Source organism: Lonchura striata, chromosome 14, assembly GCF_046129695.1.
Source record: "Lonchura striata isolate bLonStr1 chromosome 14, bLonStr1.mat, whole genome shotgun sequence".
NCBI classification, from domain to species: domain Eukaryota; kingdom Metazoa; phylum Chordata; class Aves; order Passeriformes; family Estrildidae; genus Lonchura; species Lonchura striata.
Window position 1 is genome coordinate 19,744,694 of NC_134616.1, and position 22,403 is coordinate 19,767,096.

The 22,403-nt window shown below is 48.4% G+C and overlaps 2 protein-coding genes across 12 annotated transcripts in view; both read right to left on the reverse strand.

The window, feature by feature from the left end:
- LRCH2 (leucine rich repeats and calponin homology domain containing 2) overlaps positions 1-2,087 on the reverse strand; it is a 53,903-nt gene extending 51,816 nt beyond the window's left edge. For 5 of the 7 annotated variants that reach the window (XM_021547484.3, XM_021547483.3, XM_021547482.3 and 2 more), the window contains exon 1: positions 1,755-2,086. In XM_021547484.3, coding sequence (XP_021403159.1) covers positions 1,755-2,043 — 289 coding nt within the window. In that variant the 5' untranslated portion in view covers positions 2,044-2,086. Of the gene's footprint in view, positions 1-1,754 lie in introns of all 7 variants that reach the window. The other 2 variants (XM_021547479.3, XM_021547478.3) reach the window with 1 other exon arrangement.
- Positions 2,088-5,762: 3,675 nt separating this feature from the next.
- Positions 5,763-18,588, reverse strand: LOC110479890 (UAP56-interacting factor). 5 transcript variants are annotated; one of them, XM_021547472.3, is made up of 9 exons: positions 18,465-18,588; positions 16,011-16,154; positions 12,137-12,279; positions 10,748-10,872; positions 9,833-9,914; positions 9,432-9,475; positions 9,275-9,349; positions 8,498-8,609; positions 5,763-6,508 (listed from the first exon to the last, which is right to left on the reverse strand). In XM_021547472.3, the coding sequence occupies exons 1-9, from the start codon at positions 18,550-18,552 to the stop codon at positions 6,404-6,406; spliced, it is 918 nt and encodes a 305-aa protein (XP_021403147.2). In that variant the 5' UTR covers positions 18,553-18,588; the 3' UTR covers positions 5,763-6,403. The 5 variants fall into 5 exon arrangements, with proteins under 5 accessions (XP_021403147.2, XP_021403146.2, XP_021403150.2 ...); XM_021547471.3 differs by having other exon boundaries at positions 9,833-9,917; XM_077786611.1 differs by lacking the exon at positions 5,763-6,508 and adding an exon at positions 6,537-7,741.
- Between the last annotated feature and the right edge of the window lie 3,815 nt (positions 18,589-22,403).

The window sequence follows — 22,403 nt, forward strand, 5'->3', positions numbered from 1 at the left end:
TCCATTTTCAGCAACTACCCCAGTAGCAAAAAAAAACCCACAAGTAAATGGAGATGAGCCACAATATGAGAGAACCTCCATAGAAAAGGTAGCTTTGTTTTCCAGGAACCGTAAAGAAAAATGCCTCCATATTTACCTCACCTAAAAGTCTGGGTAAATCCAGGCCCGCACTCACGATATCCAACACAGTGAACACACCAAGCTCTCCACACTCACTGCTGGATGCTCAACACATCCCTCGTACTTGGAACCACCTTCCTACTGAGCGGGGACCGCGATACCCCAGGCGATACAGCTTTCACTGCAAGGGATCCGACACGCTTGAAGGTACATTCCACCCACAACAGGGAGCTCTCATTCCCCCGAGTGCGAACTCAAGTGCTCTCCTCACCCTGCTCCAGACACACTAACTGCAATTCCCACCTTAAGGCACGTTGGGACAGGGGACAAATGCCCGATTCCCAGAGACCGCCCCTCTCCCCTGCAATGCCCGATTGATTCCCTGAGACCGCCCGTCTTCCCTGCAGGCACACAGACCGCAGCACCTTGCCCCCGCCGCGCACAGAACCGTTCTCCGCCCCGCACAGCCCCGGACACGGCAGCCCGGGCACACGGACAGCTCCGGCTCTGCTCCCAGCACACAGGGGGCAGCGACCTCCACCCTCCGAACACCGAGCACCAATGAGCTCGGACACGCACGGCCGAGCGGTGCAGGAAGCCCTTCTACCCGCACAGCCCCGTGCCCCCGCACATATAACACGCACACAGAGCCCTGTGCCCTTCCACGGTCTCACACACCCCTGCGCTATCGCACACGCTCACACAGAGTTCGCCCCCGCCTTCACGGGCACCTCCGGTCCCCCGCTCCCCTCGCACACAGCAGGTTCAGCGTGCCCCGCTCACAGCCCATACCTGCATGGACGCTCGCTCCACACTCAAGGGGCAGAACGGGCCCGAGTGCGCCCAGCGGGGCAGCCCTGACACGGCAGCCCCACATCCTCCAAACCTCGGCCCGGTGCCTGCACAGAGAGCCCTCCAAACGCGAAGCCGCCCCCCTGCCCTCACCCAGGGGAATCCCCGATCCTCACCCACAGCGGCCGCTCCCGTGTCACCCCCTCAGCTGCCCCCACAGCCCTCCCCTGCCACCGCGGGGAATCCTCCCGCTGCATCTTCGCACCCGGGCCACCTGCCACCTGTGAGAAACTGCATTGACTTGTTTGTTCATCAAAAGTATGAAATTAGGATAAAAGGGGGGGAAGTCGGGACATGGAATTTGCAGGCTTGACTGGTAACCACAAAGATTGTAAAAGATTTTGCAGGACTGGCTGGAACTGATAACCGCAGTGGAAACCCATTGTTGCTGAAAACTGATAAACCGCAGTGGAAGGAGACACACCACCCCACTTGTGAAATCCATTGTTTTTGGGACTGATAACCACGGTGGAACGAGACTCATCACCCCCACTCATGCAAGATAAAAAGGGACTGAAGAGAAGGAAAGGTTGTTAGCTTTTGGCGGAGCCAGGCTCCCAGCTGAACCAGCGCTGTTTTGCTTGCTATCGCTTGCTGTAATTAATAAAATTATTAATTGATCTTAAAAGGCTGAATCAAATTATTCGCCTCAACTTATAACACCACCGCCCGGCCTCAGCGGCCACCACAGCGGGTCCACGCCCCCCGCCCTCAGCGCCGGGCCCGCAGAGGTCCCGCAGGACGCCCGCAGCCCCGGCCCGGCGCTGCCAGGGCCCCCTCACCTGCTTGCGTGGTGTCGCTCAGGTCGCAGCCGCTGCTGGGGAAGTCGCGCAGCTTCCTCCCGCTAAGGCACAGGATGCCCGAGCTGCCCGCTTCCTCCAGGGCCCGCTCCAGGCTGCGCACCGTGTGCGACTGCGGCAGAGCTGCCGCGCCCCAGTGCGGACCGGACGAGAAGGAGAGCGTGAGGTGCGCGGGGATGCTGAGCCCCGCCGCTCCGCTCCCGGCCGCCGTCCCGGTCCCGCTGCCAGTGCCGTTGTTGCCGCCGCCGCCGCACCCCTGCCCGGCCGCCATCTTGACCGGCCCCACCACAACAACGGCCGGGACCGCTGCGCAGGCGCCGCGGGGCCCGCAGGGGGCGCCGCGGTCCTGGGCGGGGCTTACCGGCGCCCCTCGGCCGCGCCAACCAATCCGCGACGGCGGCGCCGCCTGAGGGGCCGTGCGGCTGTGTGCCCGACGGCTCGTATGCCGCTAGGGGGCGCTGCCTGGAGCTGAGGGAGCAGGATCAGAAACGGGAATAGGATCGAGATCGGGGTCGGGAAGGGGATCGGGACCAGGACCGGGATCCTCTTAGCAACGGAGGCATCCTGGGAGCGAGGGAGGGTCCCGCAGCTGGGACGGGAGCGGGCGCGGGGGGCGCCGTTCGGGAGGCAGCGGGGAGCGTTCGGAGCCAAAGGAACACGGAGAACATCGTCTCGGCAGCTCCGGCGCCGCTGCGAGCGTGGCCCTGCCCGGTCGTGGGGCCGCTCGGCTCTGCCCGCTGCCCTCACCGCACCGTTCGGGGGTGCCGTCGCCTCTGCCCCGGCATCGCACAGCATCGGCCGCTCCTCGGGCCTGCAGCGCTCCTGCGCCGGCAGCACCACAGCCTCCGTGGCCTCTGCCGGGCACGGACTGGGGATCCCCGCCTGTGGCAGCGGCAAAAATCACCCACGAATCGGCTGTGGCAGATCAAAGGCAAGACTAGCGAGCGGCTCACCCTAAAATGGGTGAAGGAACACTCACGAAAGACCCACAGACACAAATGGGCAGAGCTCAGAATGTAAACGGGCAGTGGGGGGACATAAATCAGAAGCCCCCTTGCAAGGTCCAGGGACCAGTTACCTGAATAAAATGCTACAGAACTGCAGGGAGACTGGATGGATGGATAATTAATTACCTCTTGTACCATGTAATCAGTCCTTGGTAGGTGCTGCATATTTCTCTTCCAGAAATGGCTCTGGAGCTGTGTTTAGGAAATGCTAACGAAAGCCTCAAAGACACACATTTTAATGCAATTGTCATATGTTTGATGAGCAAAATCTGCTTTTAAGCCTTGAACCTCAGGAAGACCCTTGAATTCTTGAATTGGTTTGGATTGTTTTTTTTGTTTATTTTTGCATGCATATGTCATGCCTAATTGGGGGATCTAAGGGAAATCCCCTCTCTAGGGGTTATGGAAGAGACTGGCCTTCAGCCAGCAACAGGTCACTGATAGACAGCTGAGCCATTATTGATCACAAAAGGACCAGACCTGAAATATGATGTGGCTGATGTCTGGGTGAAATTCAGCAGAACCAATGAGCCAGGGTCTCTGTTGCAGTCATGCTGGCATGGTAGCATGGAGGATTGTTTTAGAAAGGCCTTGGGAATGGTAAACTGAGGAAAAGGATACATTCATGTATGCCCCATTGTTTTAGAAAGGCTTTGGGAATGAGAAACTGAGGGAAAAGATACATTTATGTATGCTCCACTGTTTCGGGAAAGTCCCGCTTCAGCATTCCTCTGTAGGCCCCCTTCTCCCCACCCCTGAGCAGTTCCCATTGGACCTGGCCCCTGGGGTGGTTCTGATGTGCCTTAGCTGAACACTGTCTCTATTGTTTAAGACCTTATCTCTTAATTTTGCTGTATAAAACTGTATCTGGGCAATAGCCCAGGGCCCTTGGTCACTGCAATGCTTCAGGCAATACAATCTCTCTGGACAAGCATACCATTGGTCTCTCTTGGTCTCTTTATCTCGAACCCTTGCGGCGACTGAGGCAGCGCCGCAGCTCGGACCGTGCTAACCCAGACGCTGCCTGGTAAGCCCAGGGCAGCGTGACCGCGGAAAACCCCGGCCCCGGAGGGGACAGCTAGCCGGAGGGTCCCGGGGGGCCGGGGAGGGACGGGGGACAGCGGCGAGAAACCCCCGAGAGCAAAGTGGCGGTCGAAAGAGAAGCAACAGGTCTCTGAGCAGGTCCTGAAGAGTGAAGGCCTCAGTCCTGCAGTGCCGTGCTGTGTGCATTTGGGGATCACCCTGTCCTGGCAGACAGATTGCCCTTCCAGCAGAGAGCTCAGTGTGCAAAATGCAGCTCTGGGGGAAAGGGGTCCCATTGTCACCTGCAAGTATTGTGGCTGTCTGCTTCCTCTGGCCTTAGCTGTGGGTACTTGTGGGGGCTCTGGGATTTGAGCTTTCAGATGAATATCTGCCAGTCTGACTGGGCCAGAGCTTCTGCTCTTTCCCTGAAAAAACCAATCATTCCCCAGATTCACAACAAGAAAATCAGGCCAACCTGTATAAACACTGCTGACTGCTGTCCTTGGTTAAGGTTCCAGCCAGAGAGGGTGGAGGATGAATAAACTCAGACTGGTATTGAGCCAAATGTGTAGGATGATTCTGCCTGCAGACATGGAGCAGGAGGCAAAGTGGCTCTGCAGCTCATAAGAGTGAAGCAGAGCAGGGGCCCTTTGGAATGACAGATAAATAGAAAGCAAAAAGCAATACTGGAAGAATCTTCCACCAAGTGATGTGAAATGCAATGATACAAGTGGCTAAAGGTGAATGGTACTGTGGGTTCCGTGCAGTGACCAAGCAGGGCCACACAACTATACTGGTGTCCTCCCTCCCCTGGGATGCAAGATGCACTGTGGGGACTCTCTTCTAACCCTTTGCAGTTGCTCCATCATTTTTAAACTTCTCAGACACCATTGGAGGTGTTACTCTGGAGGTGGTGTTGCCTGGCCTGAAAGAGTAGAAGTTTTTCATGTCACAGAGTTGCCCCTTCACAGTGGCCCCAGCCTTTGTGCAGCCATCCTGGCTGGGAGCTCAGCCAAAGCAAGATGCTGCCAGTCCCCAGGTGGGGAACTGCTGGCCCACCTGTCCAGCACAGGACAATGCACGGGAGCTGTCAGACACTGGATGAGCACAGGGCACATGTGCCCCAGTGATGGCTCAGGAAGCAGCTAAACTGTGTCACACAAATACCCTTCCCAAAGGACAGGCAAGCCCTGTGCAGCAGTTCACTCTGTTGACAACAGCAGGGATAATTCTTTTAGAGACAATTATTCTGTGGGTTTAGTACTGTGGCAGAATGGGTTATTGCTGAGTTCACACTGTGCCCTCTCCCAGTATGTTTTTAGTGTGACAGTTATGCATTTTGGCTGCTTGTGAATTCAGTGCAAAGCCTGTTTTATATCCTGCTACATAAAAAGTCACCCAGCACTGCAAGGCAATCAAGCTAGGAAAAAAAACAGTTTTTACCACCTAAGCCCTCAACATAAATTTAAAGAGCGGTTAAAAGATTATAAGGTACAGATTGCTAAAAATCATTTATTTGGAGAATAGAAACAGGGTGCAATCTGAAAAGCAAAAGGATGCTTCCCACTCAGCTATTCTTTCAGGACTGAATGGCTCCGTCCCTTTGCAATCTGATTGAAGAAGTACTCATGTTTTCCTAGCAAGTCTGCCGTCTTCTGTCCATATTTATAGTCATGAGGCAATTGAAATTAGGAATACTGCCATTTGTGACAGTGTTTCTTGTTCAACTTGTCAATTTCCATGACATACAGACTATTTGCATGAAGGGATGATGTTTCCTATAGAATTCATTAACCTGAGTGTTGGGGTGCATTTGTTTAATTCTGAACATACTTGTCTTGGTTTGGAAAGGCAGGTGTCTGCTAAGGAAGGCAGGAGCCTACCCTGAAATGATAAAATGTAGACCCCTTCCCTCTGAATTGTTATAAAATTGAAATTAAGGAGGGCTCTCAGGCAAAAATGTGGAAGCAGGAGTAACAGTTCTTTATTAGGGAAGGAAAAAAAAAAGATAAACAATGCAGTGAACCAAAACAACACTGACAGAATCAGAATACAACCTGACACCCTGTTAGTCAGGGTGTTGGCCGCAGTCCAATTGGGAATTTTGGCTGCAGTGCTCCTGGAGTGTCAGGTGTGGTTCTGTCGGAGCAGTGATCCTGTAGGAAAGGTGTAGTCTTCCTGCAGTGGAACAGGCAGCTGTTCCTCTGGGAAATCCAGTGCAGAAAAAGCTGTGCCGGTGTTCCAGAAACTCAAGGTTATATGCAGGTAGAAATGTTTGGCTCCTCCCTCTGGGCAGAGCATCTCACAGTGGGATGTTCTAGTTCTTATCAGTCATGCAGTGACATTCAGTGGCCCATTATCAGCAGATGTCTCCCCTGAGGGAGGATTGATTGTGGAAGAGATAAGGAAAAACTGCCCACTTAACAGAAGACAACTGCTATACAGATGGCAAATGAATACATCTTGCTTCTCAGTCTGGGACAATACTCAGAGCCAGGACTGCTCTGATAATTTTGCCAGTAACATTCAAGGCATAAGAGACCACAGTGAAAATTTTACCAAATACCTATTGAAAACCTCACACTGCTTTGGAGCCAGCTTTTAAAGCAGTAAACTACCTGCAGATGGGTACCAATGGGGACCAGTTTCCCCCAAAGCACCAGCCCATGCATTGTCACTCTGAGAAGCTGAACTTGCATCAAAGAGCTGTTGAAGAAAAGGAAATAACCAGAGGTTATATTTGACAAGTTAAGTTTTTTATTCACTGCACTGGACTCATACAGCATTGCTTCTTCAACTAACAACATTTCACACATTCTTACAAAATGAATGCCAAGTCCAGTCTCTTGTTAAAGATGTTTGGTGCAAAATGTAAAGCAGTCTATCAAATATTTCCTGTTATAAGTATAGCTTAGAGCCCAGTAACAGGTTGTGTCCAGCATGCTCAGTGCTGGGTTCCAGCAGTGGATGGAGAATGGAGGAGTTACTCAGGGCTGATGTAGGGCTTCATTAACAAATATCTAAACCCAGCTCATTAACATCTCACCCAATGTTTATCAGAGTGCTGCTGCTGGTTTGACTATGCTGTTGCTTTGAGCACAGGTGGAGCTGCAACTACAAAAACTCTAATGCAGATCTACTCAGCACTGGAAAATGTGATCTGGGCTGGGGCAGCTTGTCTTGCTCCATGCTGTGGACAGTGACTCCAGCAGCACGGCATGGCATGTCTCACCCTATCCCTGTAGCAGCAGTCAGAACAGCACAGCAATCCACAGAGAAATGAAAGGTATGCAGGCCTGACTGCCAGGGCAAAGCAACAAGTTTTCAGGGTGGAGCAGTCTTACACTGCAAACTTCTGGGCAGGGATGCCTGCAAGCACACCAAGTTGGGCAATTAGATGGATGCTGGTGGCTGTGGGCAGCTGCAACATCTCCACTTTCCTGTCTCCCATGTGGGCAGGCACATCATCCTCAAACCCTCCTACCCACCAAGCAATGTAGGGAAGGCTCCATGGTACACCCTCCCACTATCAGCCATCACCATGGTCAGCACAGGGTGCCCAGGAAGGGGGACACAGCTGGTGCCAGCCCTACAGCTTTCCAGCAGAGCTCTCCCAGTAAATCTATCTCTGCTCATTCCCCTCCACTACCTTGCCCATGTCCCTCTGGCCCACATTCTCATCCTGCCTGATCCTTGCCCTCAATCACTCATTCACTCTGTGTGTAAGGAAGGAGACAGCACATTGCCAAATCAGCTATCTCAAAGGGAATCTAGTGACTTTTATTGAGGCCTTGTCATGGAGCCTGGACTGTCACATGCAGTCCCTATGACGAGCACGCGGTCCTAAGGCATGGTGACCGTCCGTCCGGCGCTCCTGGCTGCTGTAAAGCGCCTCTTATTCCTCAGACTAGAGAACCTCTCATCCAGCGTCAGGCTGGTCTGCAGGGGAAAGCGAGAGCGAGTCAGTCCCTTGTCTTGTGGCAAAGCACAGCCAAACTTGTAGCGGGGTATTGATTAGAGCCCATCAGTCAGGCTAGTGATTCGCAGCTGGTTAGTCAATTAAACCACTCAGCACACAGAGACAAGGAGCTTGACAGATTGTGTGTGGCTGGAAAACCTTCAAGCAGCTCCCAGCCCCAAGACACAGGGCATCCTCGGCAAGAACAGGAGCAAGCAGATGGCATTTGAGTACAAGGCATCAGGTAAAACCAAACCATCCAGACAAGAAACGCTGGCAATGAAGAAGGTGGAGTGGGATTTCTCAGCTGCCCCAATGCTCTTGGACTATACTTCAGTGTAAAATGTGACACCAAGACGGGCACCAAAGCAAAGAGCGAGCAAAGCCCAGAAGTGCCATGTATCTCTGAAGAATGGGAAGCACTGACAGTTAAACAATCCCCTCTGGTCAGGACTACTCATCAGCAGGACCTCCCTGCTCCAAGCAAGCACATGGACAGGCCAAGACAGGCCATCAGAGTGGGGAAAACTGGGCTGAGTCTGTAGCTGCTGAACAGTCTTCTCAAGTGCCTTCAGTTTTGTAAGCAACCTGGCCAACATAGTTACAGGACTTTCCTCCCAGGTTGTGTTAGATAAACCCAGCTGGCAGCCCCAAAAACCTGAGTGTGACATTAACAGCTCAGTGGCAGGGCTGCTGCAGGGAGCCAAGTGCCTCCTGTCCGGTCGACAATTGTCTACCTGGTTGGCCATGGCGTGGAAGTTGAATCTCAGCAGCACCCCCTTGGGCTGGGGCTTGGCCACCCGTGCTGGGGGTCTCCAGCTTCGCTGGAATGGGCGCTTGGATCCAGGCCTGGGGAAAGGACAGAGCTGCAATCACTCAGGATGCTAAAGCAGATCACTTACCACCCTCTGCAAATCTACACAGAGTAAAGGTCACACCTGCACACTCCACCCGTCCAATGGTGTGTCTGACCCCTAGCAAAGCCAGGAGAGCAGCTGTGCAGGTAGAGTTCCAGCACTGGGGGCTGTCACTTCCAGGCTATTGAGGGGTGCTCTCTGCACCCAGAACATGCACAGTGCCCTCATCCACTGTTCTCTCTGCCCCCAGCTGGATGCCAGGTCCTGCAGCTGCCCCTTTCCAGCCTCTGAGCTCCTCTTACACAGGGGGCACGAGGTCTGAAGTCTCCCTTTGGGGCATGCTGTTTCTCCCAACACCCCACAACCAGCACAACCAGCCTGCCACCTCTTCCCACAATGGTGCTTCCATTTCTCCTCACTCTGCATAACAAATGAAGGAAAGATAATTACAGATTACCATGCAATTACAGGTAAATGCAGGAAATTTGCATCTCCTTCTGGTATGCTGGGAAATGAACCAGACATCATTTGCTAACCATTTTGGGTCTGAACCATTCACTGCACACTCATTACAAAAGTGAAGCTGCAATAATGCTAAAGGAACTTGCAATGGCTTTTGTAGTGCTCCCACACTAACAAATCACCTCATTTACTTACGGGCTGGGCTGGCCTGCCTGGGGATTAACCACAGAAACAGTCAGAATTGCTCCTGGGCTGGGTTTCACTTGCCACCTGCCAAGACATGGAGATTTATCCAGCTTCAAGCCTGAAAAAGTGCTGTCATATTTGCATTATGCCTTTGTTCCGCAATTACCTTCTCGTCCTTGGCGGTTTCCCTTCTCCCTGAGAATCCATCTGCTGTAAAATATATTTTAAAACAATTACTTAAAAGAAACAGCTCTCAGAAACAGTGACTCCTTTTCCAGGATTTTCTTTGGTGTATCTGAAGAGCTCCTTTCTTGTGAGTTATCAAGAAACATGCTAATTTGTGGTTTCCCACTGGCACATTTTAATCACCCTCCCAGGATTTACTTCCCAGCTGCCAGAATACCAAACTGCATTAAAAACTGCTTGCAAATAGTTTCCTACCAATACATGCAGGTCTTCCACCTCTCTCACCCAGTTACTTTTGGAAGCAAAGCTACAACTGGGCTGGTAAAACATGAAGGTTTGTCACTACCAGCAGACTGCAGAGGAAATGTCTCAAGTACTAACCCCTCTCTGGAAGCGGGCTTTGGAGAGCCACTGCTGCACCCGCTTCTGCTGGAACGCCAATCCCCTGTTCAGCAGGAAAGGCCTGCTGGTAAAGAAGAGAGACAAAGAGGTGAGGATGATACCAGTTCTCTCTAACATTTAATGCCAAAATATCTAACCCAAGCTGGTCTTAAAAAGCAGTGTAAGAAGCAAATGAGGTTGTGTGTTACCAAGTTCAGCCCAACAGGTTTTTCTGCCAGCAAAGGATTTCAGAGGAACTTGATTTTCTGCTCAAGTGAGGCAACAGTTTATGTGTTCTGAGCTTTTTTCATTAAAAGCAAATAACGTGAGGAAAATCATAGAAAAAAAATCAGGTCAGAAAGGACTTCTCAATGTTATTCAGTCCCTGTTCTGCTCAGAGATGAGGAAGGATTCCAAGGAGCTTCCTTTCAAGCTCAGAGAACACAATGATCTTGATGAGACAGGCACTAAGACATGCCCAGCACCTGGCACACTGCCTTCCTCACAGCTCCTGGAGCACAGTCTGCTCCTGCAGCCCCTCACTGGGACAGACGCCCTGTCTCTGCCCATCCCTTAGGGCTGGAATCTGTATTTCCTGCCTGTATGAAAATAAATGCTATTTCACCATTCAAAAGTGTTTCCCAAAACAAGGAAGTTTATTAAAAATACAAAGGTCACATTTTCTGTGCTTCCTGAAATAAAATCAGAGATTAATATTGGCATTATTAACTATGAGTGTGAGGTTGTTTCCTTTCCAGGTGCCTTCCTAACATAGTCAGGGGTATTTTTCTGGTGCTGCACATGCACATGGCTGTAGCCACACCAAGCTGGCATATACAGAGAGAGGAATCCAATGAGTTGCACAGCTAAAAACCACTGAAAACCAAAATAACCCAGAGTTACCAAAGATTTTACCTTCTCTCTGGGGCGCAGATGCTGGCAGCATCTGCTCTGAATCTCTTGGTGCCTGGAGATGGCTGTGGCTGTTCCTCCTGCTGCCCACTGCTGCTTTTGGCAAAAGTATTGCTCTTCTTGGTGCCCTGAAAGAGCAGTGAGATCTCAGCAGCTGTCACCTGAAGCACAATCTTGGTACAAGAACAGGCAGTGAGGGCAAGGGACAGCACACAAGATGTTGCTCTTCTCTGACATTGCTGTCAACAATCAGGGGGTATGCCTTGCTTCCTGCACATGGAACTACAAATGCCAGGGAGAATGTTTTGTTCTAATGTTGCAGAAACCAAAGAAGAAACAAAGATCAGTCCATGCAGAGCAAATCTCACAGAATCTGTGCATTACAGCCCTGCTCAGGTTTCCTTTTGATCATCAGCTCTTTCTTGTCTGGACATGCGCATTGCCTGGACCACACCCTGATGAATGAAACACACCGGAAGACCCCTCAGCAGGGTCTGACCTGCAGTTCCAACACACACTGCCCCAGGCTCCAGCCTGGTGATTTCTGTGGGACAACTACCATCATGTTAGTACCAACTAACTGAAGTCTATTTCCATATTCTTCCCCCTTGGTTTATTCCTCCAAAGTGGAAGCTACTGTAGAACTCTGCCTCCTAGCAACTGCTTATTACTCTCTGTAAAATACCAGGCACACTCAGTATCTGAGTCATCCTGATCTTTCTTTTCAGGAATAACCTTACTCCTTGCACATGAATGCTCAGTTTAGAGTTTTCTTATTTATATCCCTACAACACAGTCACTAAATGTGCCATCCTTTTCAGCACTTGCATTTTTTTAAAAAAGCTTATGGAACATCTATGACCTCCTAACTGAGTGGATTTTCATCAGTGCAGGAAAACCCAGCTGCCTCTCACACTATCTGTCACAGCAGTGGGAAGCAGTGTCTCTGGTGGAAAGTATATCTCTGAACAAGTCAGCAAGTCTGTCCTCTGACTTCACAGGAGCTTGGAAAATACTCTGGGTAGAGAACAAATAAAAAATCTTAACACACCTCCTCTAAATTATAATAGTAAGATGAAATGCCACGGAATTAATTTCTATGGAAATATTTTTAAACCATTTAATACCAATTTAAAAAACATCTTTTCTGGCAAAACCCATGGGAACTGATCAGTAAAATTATGCTAAGACAGCAGCTCTATAAAATTAACTGTAAAATTGCTATTCCATATGCATGTATGTCTGTATTCACCTATGCATACAAATGCTGTGCACAGGCATTAAAAGATGTTTTTTTTATTTAGATTGTTCTTTGGGGTGATCCAGGATCATAAAATTGATCAGATTTCTACAAGACATTTGGGAAAAGCCATACCTTCCTTATTCCCCTACCTCCTGAGCTGATGCTTGGCGATTTAAAGGACTCACTCCATCAAATGCAGCAGCTGCTCTTCTCTTGCGACCAGGTAAAGCATTCCTGAATTGTCTCCGATTGAATTGCTGCTGTCCAAACCCTCTTCTGAAATGGTTAGGTCCTAAAAACAAAGCCCTCTTACTTTAGCATCATTCAAAATTTGGTTTATGATTAGTTTCATAAATAGATTACAAGGTTAACTTAATGTGAAACAGGAGTATCTACAGAAATAGTGGTGTAAAAGTCACACTCATTCATATTAAATAATTAATCTTTCCAATGTCTCTCTAGGACTCTTATTGTGTATAGGACTGCCATACACATTATTTGATGTGAAAGAATAAAGAAGAGAAAAGCCTTTCACAATTCTGATTCCTCATAAAATAAAGACAGGAATACCTACATCAGGAGAAATGTCAATCTGTTGTCAGAGCTCAAACTGCTATGAATTAACTGCTGTGAAACAGAAAAAGCATTTAGATACAGATATACACATGATTAAGCATGCCAAAGCCAACCCCACAGCAGCCTGAAATAGCTCTGAGGGACCCCATCATAATATAGTTTATATTTATTTATTTATTTATTATCTTTTAGCTTGACACACCATAGCTTCTTGTATTGAAGGGGAAACTTCCAGCTGCTCTTATATGATACACACACACCCGCTGTCCATCCTGCATTTAACCTTCTCCCCTAAGCCTGCTGATGATTTTGAAGAGTGCTGAAGAGCTGAACAAGAGGAAAGCCCTAAGCCCTGTCAGACTGAGGCACAGTGCTTCCAAACCTAATTACACCACATAATACAATTCTGTAGTTGTAATGAGAGACTCAGAAAGTTTCTGAGTCACTGTGTGAGCTGACACAGTCACAACAACAATCACAAACCCACGGCTAGAATGCCAAGATGGAATTTATTTCTGTTACCTCACAAACCAGCAGAACCCTGAAGCAACACCTAAGCAGAGCCACTTTGGTCACCAGCACCATTAAGCTTGGCCCAGTGCTGGGGAATCACCAGGCTACCCTTCACACCAGTTTATCAAGGGTTTGCTTGAATAGGGTCATCACCACGCTGTGTTCTGATCTCTGTTACCAAGGCAGAGAGCTCAAGCATGTCCAGAAGGTGGCCCAAGTCCACCAAACACCTCTATTATCTATAACCAGATGTTCTACTTCTCAATGCACACAGAGGGTGAACAGCAGTAGACGTGTTTTCCTTCACTGCTGCTTCTGACTTTGCTATCCCCAGAAGGTCACTTAAGCCCCTCTGTTTTGAGCCCATTCCCCCCAACAGCTGCTATACCAGTGATATGTGCCCATACCTGGAGGCTGTATAAATTAGGCACAAATCTGTGCATGGCAGAGGGCAGTGGGAGTGCACTCAAACCTGGATCTCACAGCAGAATCTCACTGACACAAAGCACAGACAAGTGAGGTGCATATATTGGTCTTTCATCATTGACTGCTACATGACAGCAATTTATACTGCCTTGGAGCAACTGGAAATGTTCTGAGGAAGCAGTGTAGTTGCTGTGAGGGGTCACAACGGCCACAATGAATGAAGGCTCCAGCTTCAGGGTGTAACACCAGCCAGTACCAGCTGGAGCTGCCTGCACTGGAACATGCTTGAAAATCATTTGAGCTGCTCTGGCTCTAAAACAGGAGGGCAACAGTAGAGGCCCTTGGGAAGCAGATCCCAAAAACCATGCTCATGCCCCATGGCCAGAGGTGCTGGTTGAGAACATGCACAAAAATGTAACACAGTTCACAAGCTCTGGGGTCAGTTGTTGTTTCCTTTGCAGACAATGCCCTCTCATTGCAGAAGTGCTGGTATGTAAATGTTCCTCTCGTGACAAACATTCAATTTTGGCAAACCGTTTCTTTTTGACCACATGTGGACTTGCTGTAGTCAATGTCCCTTTGATTTTTTTCTCCTGCTTCTATTCCCCCAGTCTGATTTTAGCCCTAAAATCTTGTTTCTCCTCAGCCCCCACCCTGGGCCTGTCCCTATCTCTTGCCCATTTGCTGGACTGCTTTCCTCCTGGACACCCAGCTTTGCTGCACAGTTCTCCTACACCCTGGAGAGGACAAGAGACTGAGCTCAGCTGCCTTTCGTGGATACTCCATAAGGGCAATGGGAGGGATGGCTGCAGAAGGTAGCCCTGACTAGAAAATTGTGTCCCTGTCAGTCTGTTCCTATTAGAGAGCCTGTGCTCAGCAGTGCACTCAGGCACAACTCACTCAACACAAATAACACATGACAGAGCCATCAGCCTCCAAGGGGGACTCCATCACACCAGCTGGGGACCAAGGCCTTGCTCTGTCATCTGTGTCCTGAAGTGTGACACGTGGGAGGCTTCATGTCTGCAAAAGGCCTGGCAGATATTTAATACAATGTAAGAACATTTCAATAAAACCCCCCACCATCAGCAGCTGGGGAAGAACCCCCGCCCACCCATGTTTGGGTGTGTGCTCAAAGCCAGGCTCTGAACACAACTGGGATGGCCAAAAGGCACCTCTGCTCAGCCAGTCCAGAGTGGGAGTAAATTTCCATGTCTGACAGACTCTTTTTTCCAAGGAGATTTGAAATTCTAATTTTTCGTAATTAAAAATCATCTTTCCCCCACTAGGGAAAAGGTTTAAGCCATATTCCAAGAGGGATTAACAGCATTTTGCTTGCTGGTTTAATCAGCATACTACCCCTTCCGCCTCCTCTGTCATTACAGTGCTGGGCTCCTCAGATCATCATTTTGATAATGGTTATCACATCTCAGCCCAGAAGGGACTGCATTTCAGCAGTGACCATAGTGAACAGAGCCCCATATGAATTATGGGCTAAATTCCCAGTCATGTTGAGCTTCCCCAAATTGCCACTGACAATCAGCACCACACAGCATGGCAGGTCTCTGCACTTGGCAGGGCTGAATTCAGACTCATTGGAAACCTATGAAATACTAAAACTAGCCAAAATAATTATATAAATTAACAGAAAAGCTCTCCCATCTAAGAAATAGGGAAAAAATATTTTATTGGATTTGCCTCTGAATGCAGTAATTGCTTGAGTGAGGGAGAATATCAAAGCCTGTGGGTTTTGACAGAAAAATCAATTTGCTAAGGGCATTTATCACCATTATGATTTGAACTAGAACAATCCTCAGTAAGGCACTGTGAGGTGGACACCAAGAACACAAAGGTGGGAGGCAGAGCAGAGACAAGCAGAATATCTCCCAGTGATCCCACTGTCCTGATCTGTGACTGGTACTCCAATGTATGACTGAAAAGATATTTCTGCAAAATATCACTAAAATCTTCAGGGACTGACTTAGCAGTAATTAAAAAAAAAGTTTGTAGAGATGTCATTTCATGCAGCAGATAACTTTGGTTTGTAGGGAAAAGCCAGTGGAATGAAACAAAGGTGTGAACGTTTGATATTATAAAAAAACCTCACCATAAAAAATAGCATGCTTGGCAAAAGTGACTATTTAGCTTCAATAACTGAGCTATCAAATACAGTTACTGAGGGGGTAATTTCGATAATTTAAATCTGCTCTGGGAAAATGAGGATTAGGAACAGGCATAATTAAAATATGCAAAGCCAAGGGGAATAGAGAATAGATATTAAGTCACTTTAAATCAGTAATTCATGAGAGTGGAAGGGAGAGAAATGGGCGAATTATGCTCTGAAAGGGCCCTGATATTCCATGGTTATGGAGAGAAAAGCTAATCAGAGCCTGAGTGCATCTTATATGCACACAGAAATTGGAAAGGAGAAGGATTTAACAGATGGATTTTGCTAAAAAATGCACTTCCCAGCCTGGCCAGCCTCTGCTATCTCAAGTGCCCATCTACCTTGCAAATTCCTCTGCTTCCAGGGTCGGTACTGCGGCCACCCATATCCGGAGGCTGAACTCCTGTTCTTGACCTGCTGCCTTCTGCTGTCGCCCAAGGCACTGGCATCTATCTGCTCTTTCCTGTGGCGCTTTATGATGTCATCTAGAATGAAATGAGGAGAAATCCATAGAAACTGCACTTTCCACCAACAGTGATTCCCTCTTTGGGTGCTTGGAATTGTCTGTGGTAAACATGGGCCTTGCTGTTCTGTGAGCTAAACGAGGCACACAATGAAAGATTAAGCTTAGTTTAGAAAGTATAGGATCAATTTACTGAGCTCCTGTGGGCTGTAGATTAGAGCGCAGCAAATGATTTGCAAATGCACCACCACTGAGCACATCCCCACCATGGGCAGGACAGAGATTTCAGACCGAGGGGTCTGATCCTGCAGGCTTCCAACAAGCCTAAGGAAAGATGTTTTTGCAGGGGCACCAGGAGCTCAGTGCTGGGCAGAGAACTTTTTTGAGAAGGTCTGACTTCAGTGGCTGTAGGAAAGGTGGCCAATGTGGGGAGAATGTGAGAGTTCTTGAGCTACTTGGATCATGCACAAAGTACTGCCAGATGTAGAGCTCCATCGAAACAGCTCAGGCCCCTCCATTCTCAATCAGCTGGTCTGCAATCAATGGGATCTTCCTACTTCAAGCTGTTCTGATGCAGAGGAATGGCAAAGGCAAAGGGATGTCTCTTCATTAATTCATATTTTCCAACATTTTCTTCTTTTAACTCCAAATCTTCCAGAAAATGCTTTGCAATTATTTACAAATAATAAAGGCACATCTGTGAAGCTGCAGGCAGAATGTTTTAACTTGAACTAATTAGAAAGAAACAAAGTGTCCAAAACAGCCCATTTCCCTGAGGCAGTGGCTACTCCAGCTCCTTAATGTATCACTGGAGTCAAAGGACAGAAGTACCATCAGTTTTCAGTGGGTGCTTACCATGAATTATCAGACCTCCAGCACTGGTCCCTTGTCATTTCCTATCAAGAAAGTCCTGTGTCCTAATGAATAAAAAGCCCAAGGAAAAGAAACAAGAGCATGTGTAAGAACAGGCTGCTTTTGTGATTTCTCTTTCAAGTCTGCCAGGAAAAGAATAGGCTGGGAGATGCTGGGCCATGTTCTTGGGATAAATTTGCTAATGGTCTCAGCTAAGTGTGCCTTTCGGACATGTGTGATTTGGAGCACAGGATGCTTTGAAGTGTTTTGAAAGCATCCCTGCTCGCTCTGCAGGGAGGTGACCACACTCATCCAAGGGTGGGCTGTCCACAGCATGAGGAAATGAGAGGGACTGAATGCTCAGATGCCTGATCTGTCACCCTTCAGTGTCTTTTTTGTTTGGGTATGAGCTGTTACCCTGGCTTTTGTGCCCATAAACCCGATGAGGTTAACAGAGTGATGTAATGGATTACTACACAAGGCTGCAAGGGAATCCTGAGAGGTCATTGATGATACATGTATGCCCTCAGGCAGAATTAGATCTATCAGGGCAGCTTTAAAGCAGCTACTGCAGACTTTTTTGTGACTGCTAACTTATGTAAGGCACAAATGTATGTGAAAACACAAAAAAAACCACCTGATGGAACAAGTTCTTCACCAGGGGCCTCTTGTTTTCCAATTCTCTCTTCTATCCTGAGTAAGGTGCATTCTGAATGGAATATGGAGCTGGACTAGAGGAGGTCTGACTGAGAGAAGCACTGAGGGAGAGGAAAAGCAAAGGGAGCATCACACATCAGCAAAGAGGAAAAGGGTGTGCAGCACTATGGGAGAAAAATAAATCAAAAATCAGCTATAACTGTTGCTATAGCTCCTCACAGAGACATTAACATAAGGGTGCATTAGCCAAAGGATCAGTTTAAGTTTGCAGTGGAAAATGTTCGTTGTTCCTAACAAATGACTCTTCACTGGGAAGAAATGACACAAGGTTTCAGTTAGGAAGCTGACCCAATAATAAAAGGTGCTGGTGGACTTTCACAGCAGAGACATCAACAAGATAATCCATCAAGATCTCTCATGCATGCGTCAGAATCCAGGCCTGGGGAGCTCATGACAGAGCGACTGATAGTTGCTTATGCACAGTCCACATTCCCTGTGCCAAAGGAATGGCGAGCATCGGAGCAAGCTACTATAAATAACACGGCGAGGCCATGGCTCCCCTTCCGCTGTCACCGGGGCTGCTCTGCGTGAGTCCCCCGGGCCGCCCTGCCGTGAGCTCCGGGCTGCTGCCAGCCCAGCGCCGAGCCCGGGGCCCGCACACGGCCCCTCTGCCCGTGCTGCCACTCAGAGAGGGGCACCCGCACAGCGGGACCACCACCGGCCCGAGCCCGGCCCGAGCCATCCCGCACACAGCCATCCCAGCTCTCCCGCCCGTACGGAGGGCCCGGTCCGGCCCAGACGCCCGGCAGAGCCCCGCACGTACCCAGGGACATGTCGATCTCCTCGGCCCCCGGCTGCGGCCCCACCGCGGGCGGCGGCCCTGCCGTGGGCTGCGGCCCCGCCGTCTCCATGGACCCGGAGCGCTGCGCGCTCACTGCGCCTGCCCGTCCCGCCCGCCCCGCGGGGCCCTCGGCCCGGCCCCGCCGGGCCCCGCCCTGGCCGTCCCGGCCCCGTGCCCGACCGCTCTGTGCCCGCGCCGAGGGGCCCGCGCCGCTCCTGCCCGCGCTCAGCCCTGCCCTGCTGCCTGCCCTCCGCACCCTCCCCGGCGATCCTTTCCATCAGCACCTCCACTCCATCTCTCTCTGCCTTAAGCACCGTGCCTCAGCCTCTGGGCTTCCGCTTGTCCCCCCGAATTCTCCTCCTCCGGAGTTTATGCCAGCAGCACATGTATCTTAACAACCCGGCAGTCAATTCTGAGACATGTGAACGATGGAATGACCTTGCTTCGTTCCGAAGCAAGGCAACTGCACGAACAGAGATACTCGTGGCTCATATTCGTGCTCGAAGTCTGTTCTCTTATTTGTAAGCGAATGGAGGAGGAAGCACCCATTTGGAACTGGTCTTGGGGCAGCATCCCGATCACTCCCAGAACTCAGATTTCTCAGGGATCTTTCAGTCTCTGTAGCATTGGTTATGGCACCGAAGCTATTCTACGGTCTACAAAATAGAAGCTAAACCATCTTCCTCCGCTTTAAAAGACAGGTGAAGAAATAAAAAAAAAAAAAAAATATAGGAGAACACTATCTTCCAAAGAGCTGCCATGCATCAAGTGCATGCTTTTCTCTGAAGTTTCCATAAGATAAATGCTGTGAATTTAACTTTCTCACCATGTACATAATAGGCACCACATAAATAGTGAACAGTGTCTGCATGTTTTGTGTTTTCAATACAGTGGGTTTTTTTTCCATCTTGCACTTCAAATGGGAGAGAAATTTCTACAGGCAGATCAATCAGGGCAAAAATTGCCTCCTGGTATGTGTACAGCCCTTGGAAAGATCAAGTGCTTCTGAAAGTGTTGGTTTAGGGAGTCATTCTTTCATGAAAGAAAATAATAGAACAGTTCTGAGGGAGCAAAAAATAACCTTTGCTGTATTTGCAGTGATGCTGCAGAATGACCATGGAAGCAGATCAGTGTGAGATGTGAGGAACTGGGGTTGATATCTTGTTTGCAGTGTTCTGTGGTACACAACGTGTGCTGGGCGCTCTGCTCTTCTCTGGGGAGCCTGGCTCTACCACTGCCATAGTTGAAGAGCTTTCCTCCAAAGAGAATCCTTGACATTTCTCAGCAATTTAGCCAGAGTATCCAGAGAAATTGTGGCCACTGGGAAAGGGCTGGAAGTATCCATATAAGCCCAGTTTCTTGTGATGTACTGGGAGAGGAGGTTTACAGCTGTATTATTTCCTAGCTCTGAAGGAGGGTGCTGGAGCAGGACTCTGGACAGTGTCCTGCAAAGCAGCAGCTGTCCAGAGACACGAGGGAAGGACTGCAGCAGGTGTTTGGAGTCTCCTCTGGTGAGGCCAGCCATGAGCTGAATGACCCAAGTTTCCACATGGCTGGAGCCGTGGTCACTCTGGAGTTGGTCACTCTGTGAGGCAGTGTCATGAAAGCTTTCCTGGCTTTGCAAAATCTTGGACACTTGTATCTTCAGAAGCTCTGGAAGCAACAGCTGAGAGATTTCCAGCAGTGTTTCTGTTTGATCCCATTTAGCAAAACAAACATTTGAGACGAAAGAACACAAAAGCAGAGTTTAGAAATGGAAATTTCTAAAATATTCAGAGGACATTTTTTTCATGGAACTACAACACAGCTTTTGCAGTAAATTCTACTTTACCAGCTGAGAGGTTTAATTAGCTGCTTTCCTTCAAGTGCATAGCATTAAAGGCAATGACAAAACCTTTCCAAGTCATATTTCTTAATCTGGGAAGTATGAGCTGATATGTGCTCTTGTCTCTCAACTGCCAGTCTGTGACCTCTTAACATCTTGGCAAGTGTCCCATTTGCTTAGTATGTCTGAGCACTGCCCTCATCTCAGTCCCGAGTAATTTCTCACATCAACAGTGGAGGTGACACATGCTGGAGCTGGTGAAAAGGCCTGAAGAGCCAGAGCCTTCTCTAAAGCACAATCCCCCTTCACTGGAGAGGACTGCAGGTGTCTGGCAGACAGACTTGACTCTGCATCCTAAAAAAGGATCATCAGGAATGTGACTTTCACAACTAAAAAGCGAGATTAATAAATGAACAACGAAAAAAGAAACTAAGAAAGTGGAGGGGGAAGTATTTATGTTATGCTTCCTTCTAGAAGTGTTTTGTGTTGACTCACTGATACTGTGGCAACAAACCATCAACCAACAAACCCCTGAAAGAGCACTGGGGCACCTCTGCCAAGGGTGCCAGGTATTCCTTTCTGTTGTTAGGCACAGGCAGGACCAACTTATTCTAAAAGAGCAAGTGTTACTTTGGGGTCCTGGGCCTTTCAATGTATCAGATGCTCTTCTTGTCATATAACAAAAACCTCAAGGAACCCTAGAAGGTTTTTACTTAAAACTAAATTTTAAAAAAAGTCAGTGGGAGAAAGGAACACATGCCAGGAGTCAAACACTTGTATTATCTGAAATGTATTCTTGGTCTATATGTAGATTTATTGAATCTTCTGCATGTTAAATTACTTGTCATGATTTATTGCAACAAATCTTACACTGTGATTTCAAAATTAACACTGGTCACATTGTCTTTTATTCCCAGTGGAACCTCATATCACAGTTATTTAATACAAAATTGCAAAATATATGACTGTTCACTTTCAGTGAAATGGACCCAAAACTGCATTACTCAATTGCTAATAAATGTTTTAAGTTTTTTTCTTAGGAACTAAGCCTGGGTGTCAGTAGGAATATGTGTCAAAGTAAGGCATGGAATCTGCATGCACACATTTTTTATCTGAAGGTGTGGAAGCTTTCCAGCCTCTCCCAGAATTGCTCAAAACATAAACAATCACTTAATTCAATGGGCCAAAATTCTGATCACTTTTTGACACTGTATTTTGCCCACAAGGGGGATGTTTAGGCCTTTTAATTGATGAGAATCCCATTGTCATCTCTTCACAAGGAACATTGGTACCAGCACAGCTACAATAACTTGCTCCAAAATTGGTGAACCACCACTAGAAAGAGCTTATGTTTTATTGTTAGATGCTAACATGGCCTTTCAACCATATGTAACTAATTGAAAATCATCTTCTTGAGAAGATGGAAGGAAACTAAACACTTCTTTAGGCTCTTTGAAGAAAATTCTCATTACACCAATATTTTTTTTTTTAGCCATTCCCAGAATGAACTACATTGATTATGAGAAGTCCGTTTTTATGCAGAATGTATGCACTGTATGCCATAAAGTATCTGAGGTACACACAATACTGAGCTCTGCTCAGGGAAAACAAGATGAACCATGGACAATGACAAAATCCTTGCTTTGCTTCTTAAAAATTTAGCAGGCACTGTCCTAGGGTGACGTTATGGTGCTTGTATCCCCAGTCATGTGTTCTGTTTTTGTTTGATATTATGTTCTGCGCTTTCAGAACTGACTCTGAAAGTGAAGGTTTGTATTGTCTTGTTATCAGCCGGCTCACCTCCCCCCATTGTCTAGAAGAGGCTAGTGCTGGCTGGCTGGCTTTTGCTTTGCTTGCTTACTTTTGCTGGCTTGCTTTGCTTGCTTGCTCTTGCTTCTGCTTTTGCTTTTGCTTGTTAGTTTAGCTGAACAATCCAAATTTTTCCCTGGACTGTTTTTTCCCTTTCCTGAATATCATTCCAACCTGCTCCGGACTGCGACCTGGGAAAACACCGAGAGGCTGTGCTTTGTGGTCTGCAGCAGCCATCCCCAGTGCTGGAGAGCAATCCCCAGTGCCCAGACCCGGGCGATCATTCC

Excerpts from the sequence above, each read along its gene's own strand:
- LOC110479890 (XM_021547471.3), bottom strand. The coding sequence starts at position 18,552 with ATGGAGACGGCGGGGCCGCAGCCCACGGCAGGGCCGCCGCCCGCGGTG. Across the intron at positions 16,155-18,464 it reads GGAGATCGACATGTCCCTGG|ATGACATCATAAAGCGCCAC; the intron begins GTACGTGCGGGG and ends ATTTCATTCTAG. Across the intron at positions 6,509-8,497 it reads TCCACGCCATGGCCAACCAG|CTCTTTGATGCAAGTTCAGC; the intron begins GTAGACAATTGT and ends TTTCTTCAACAG.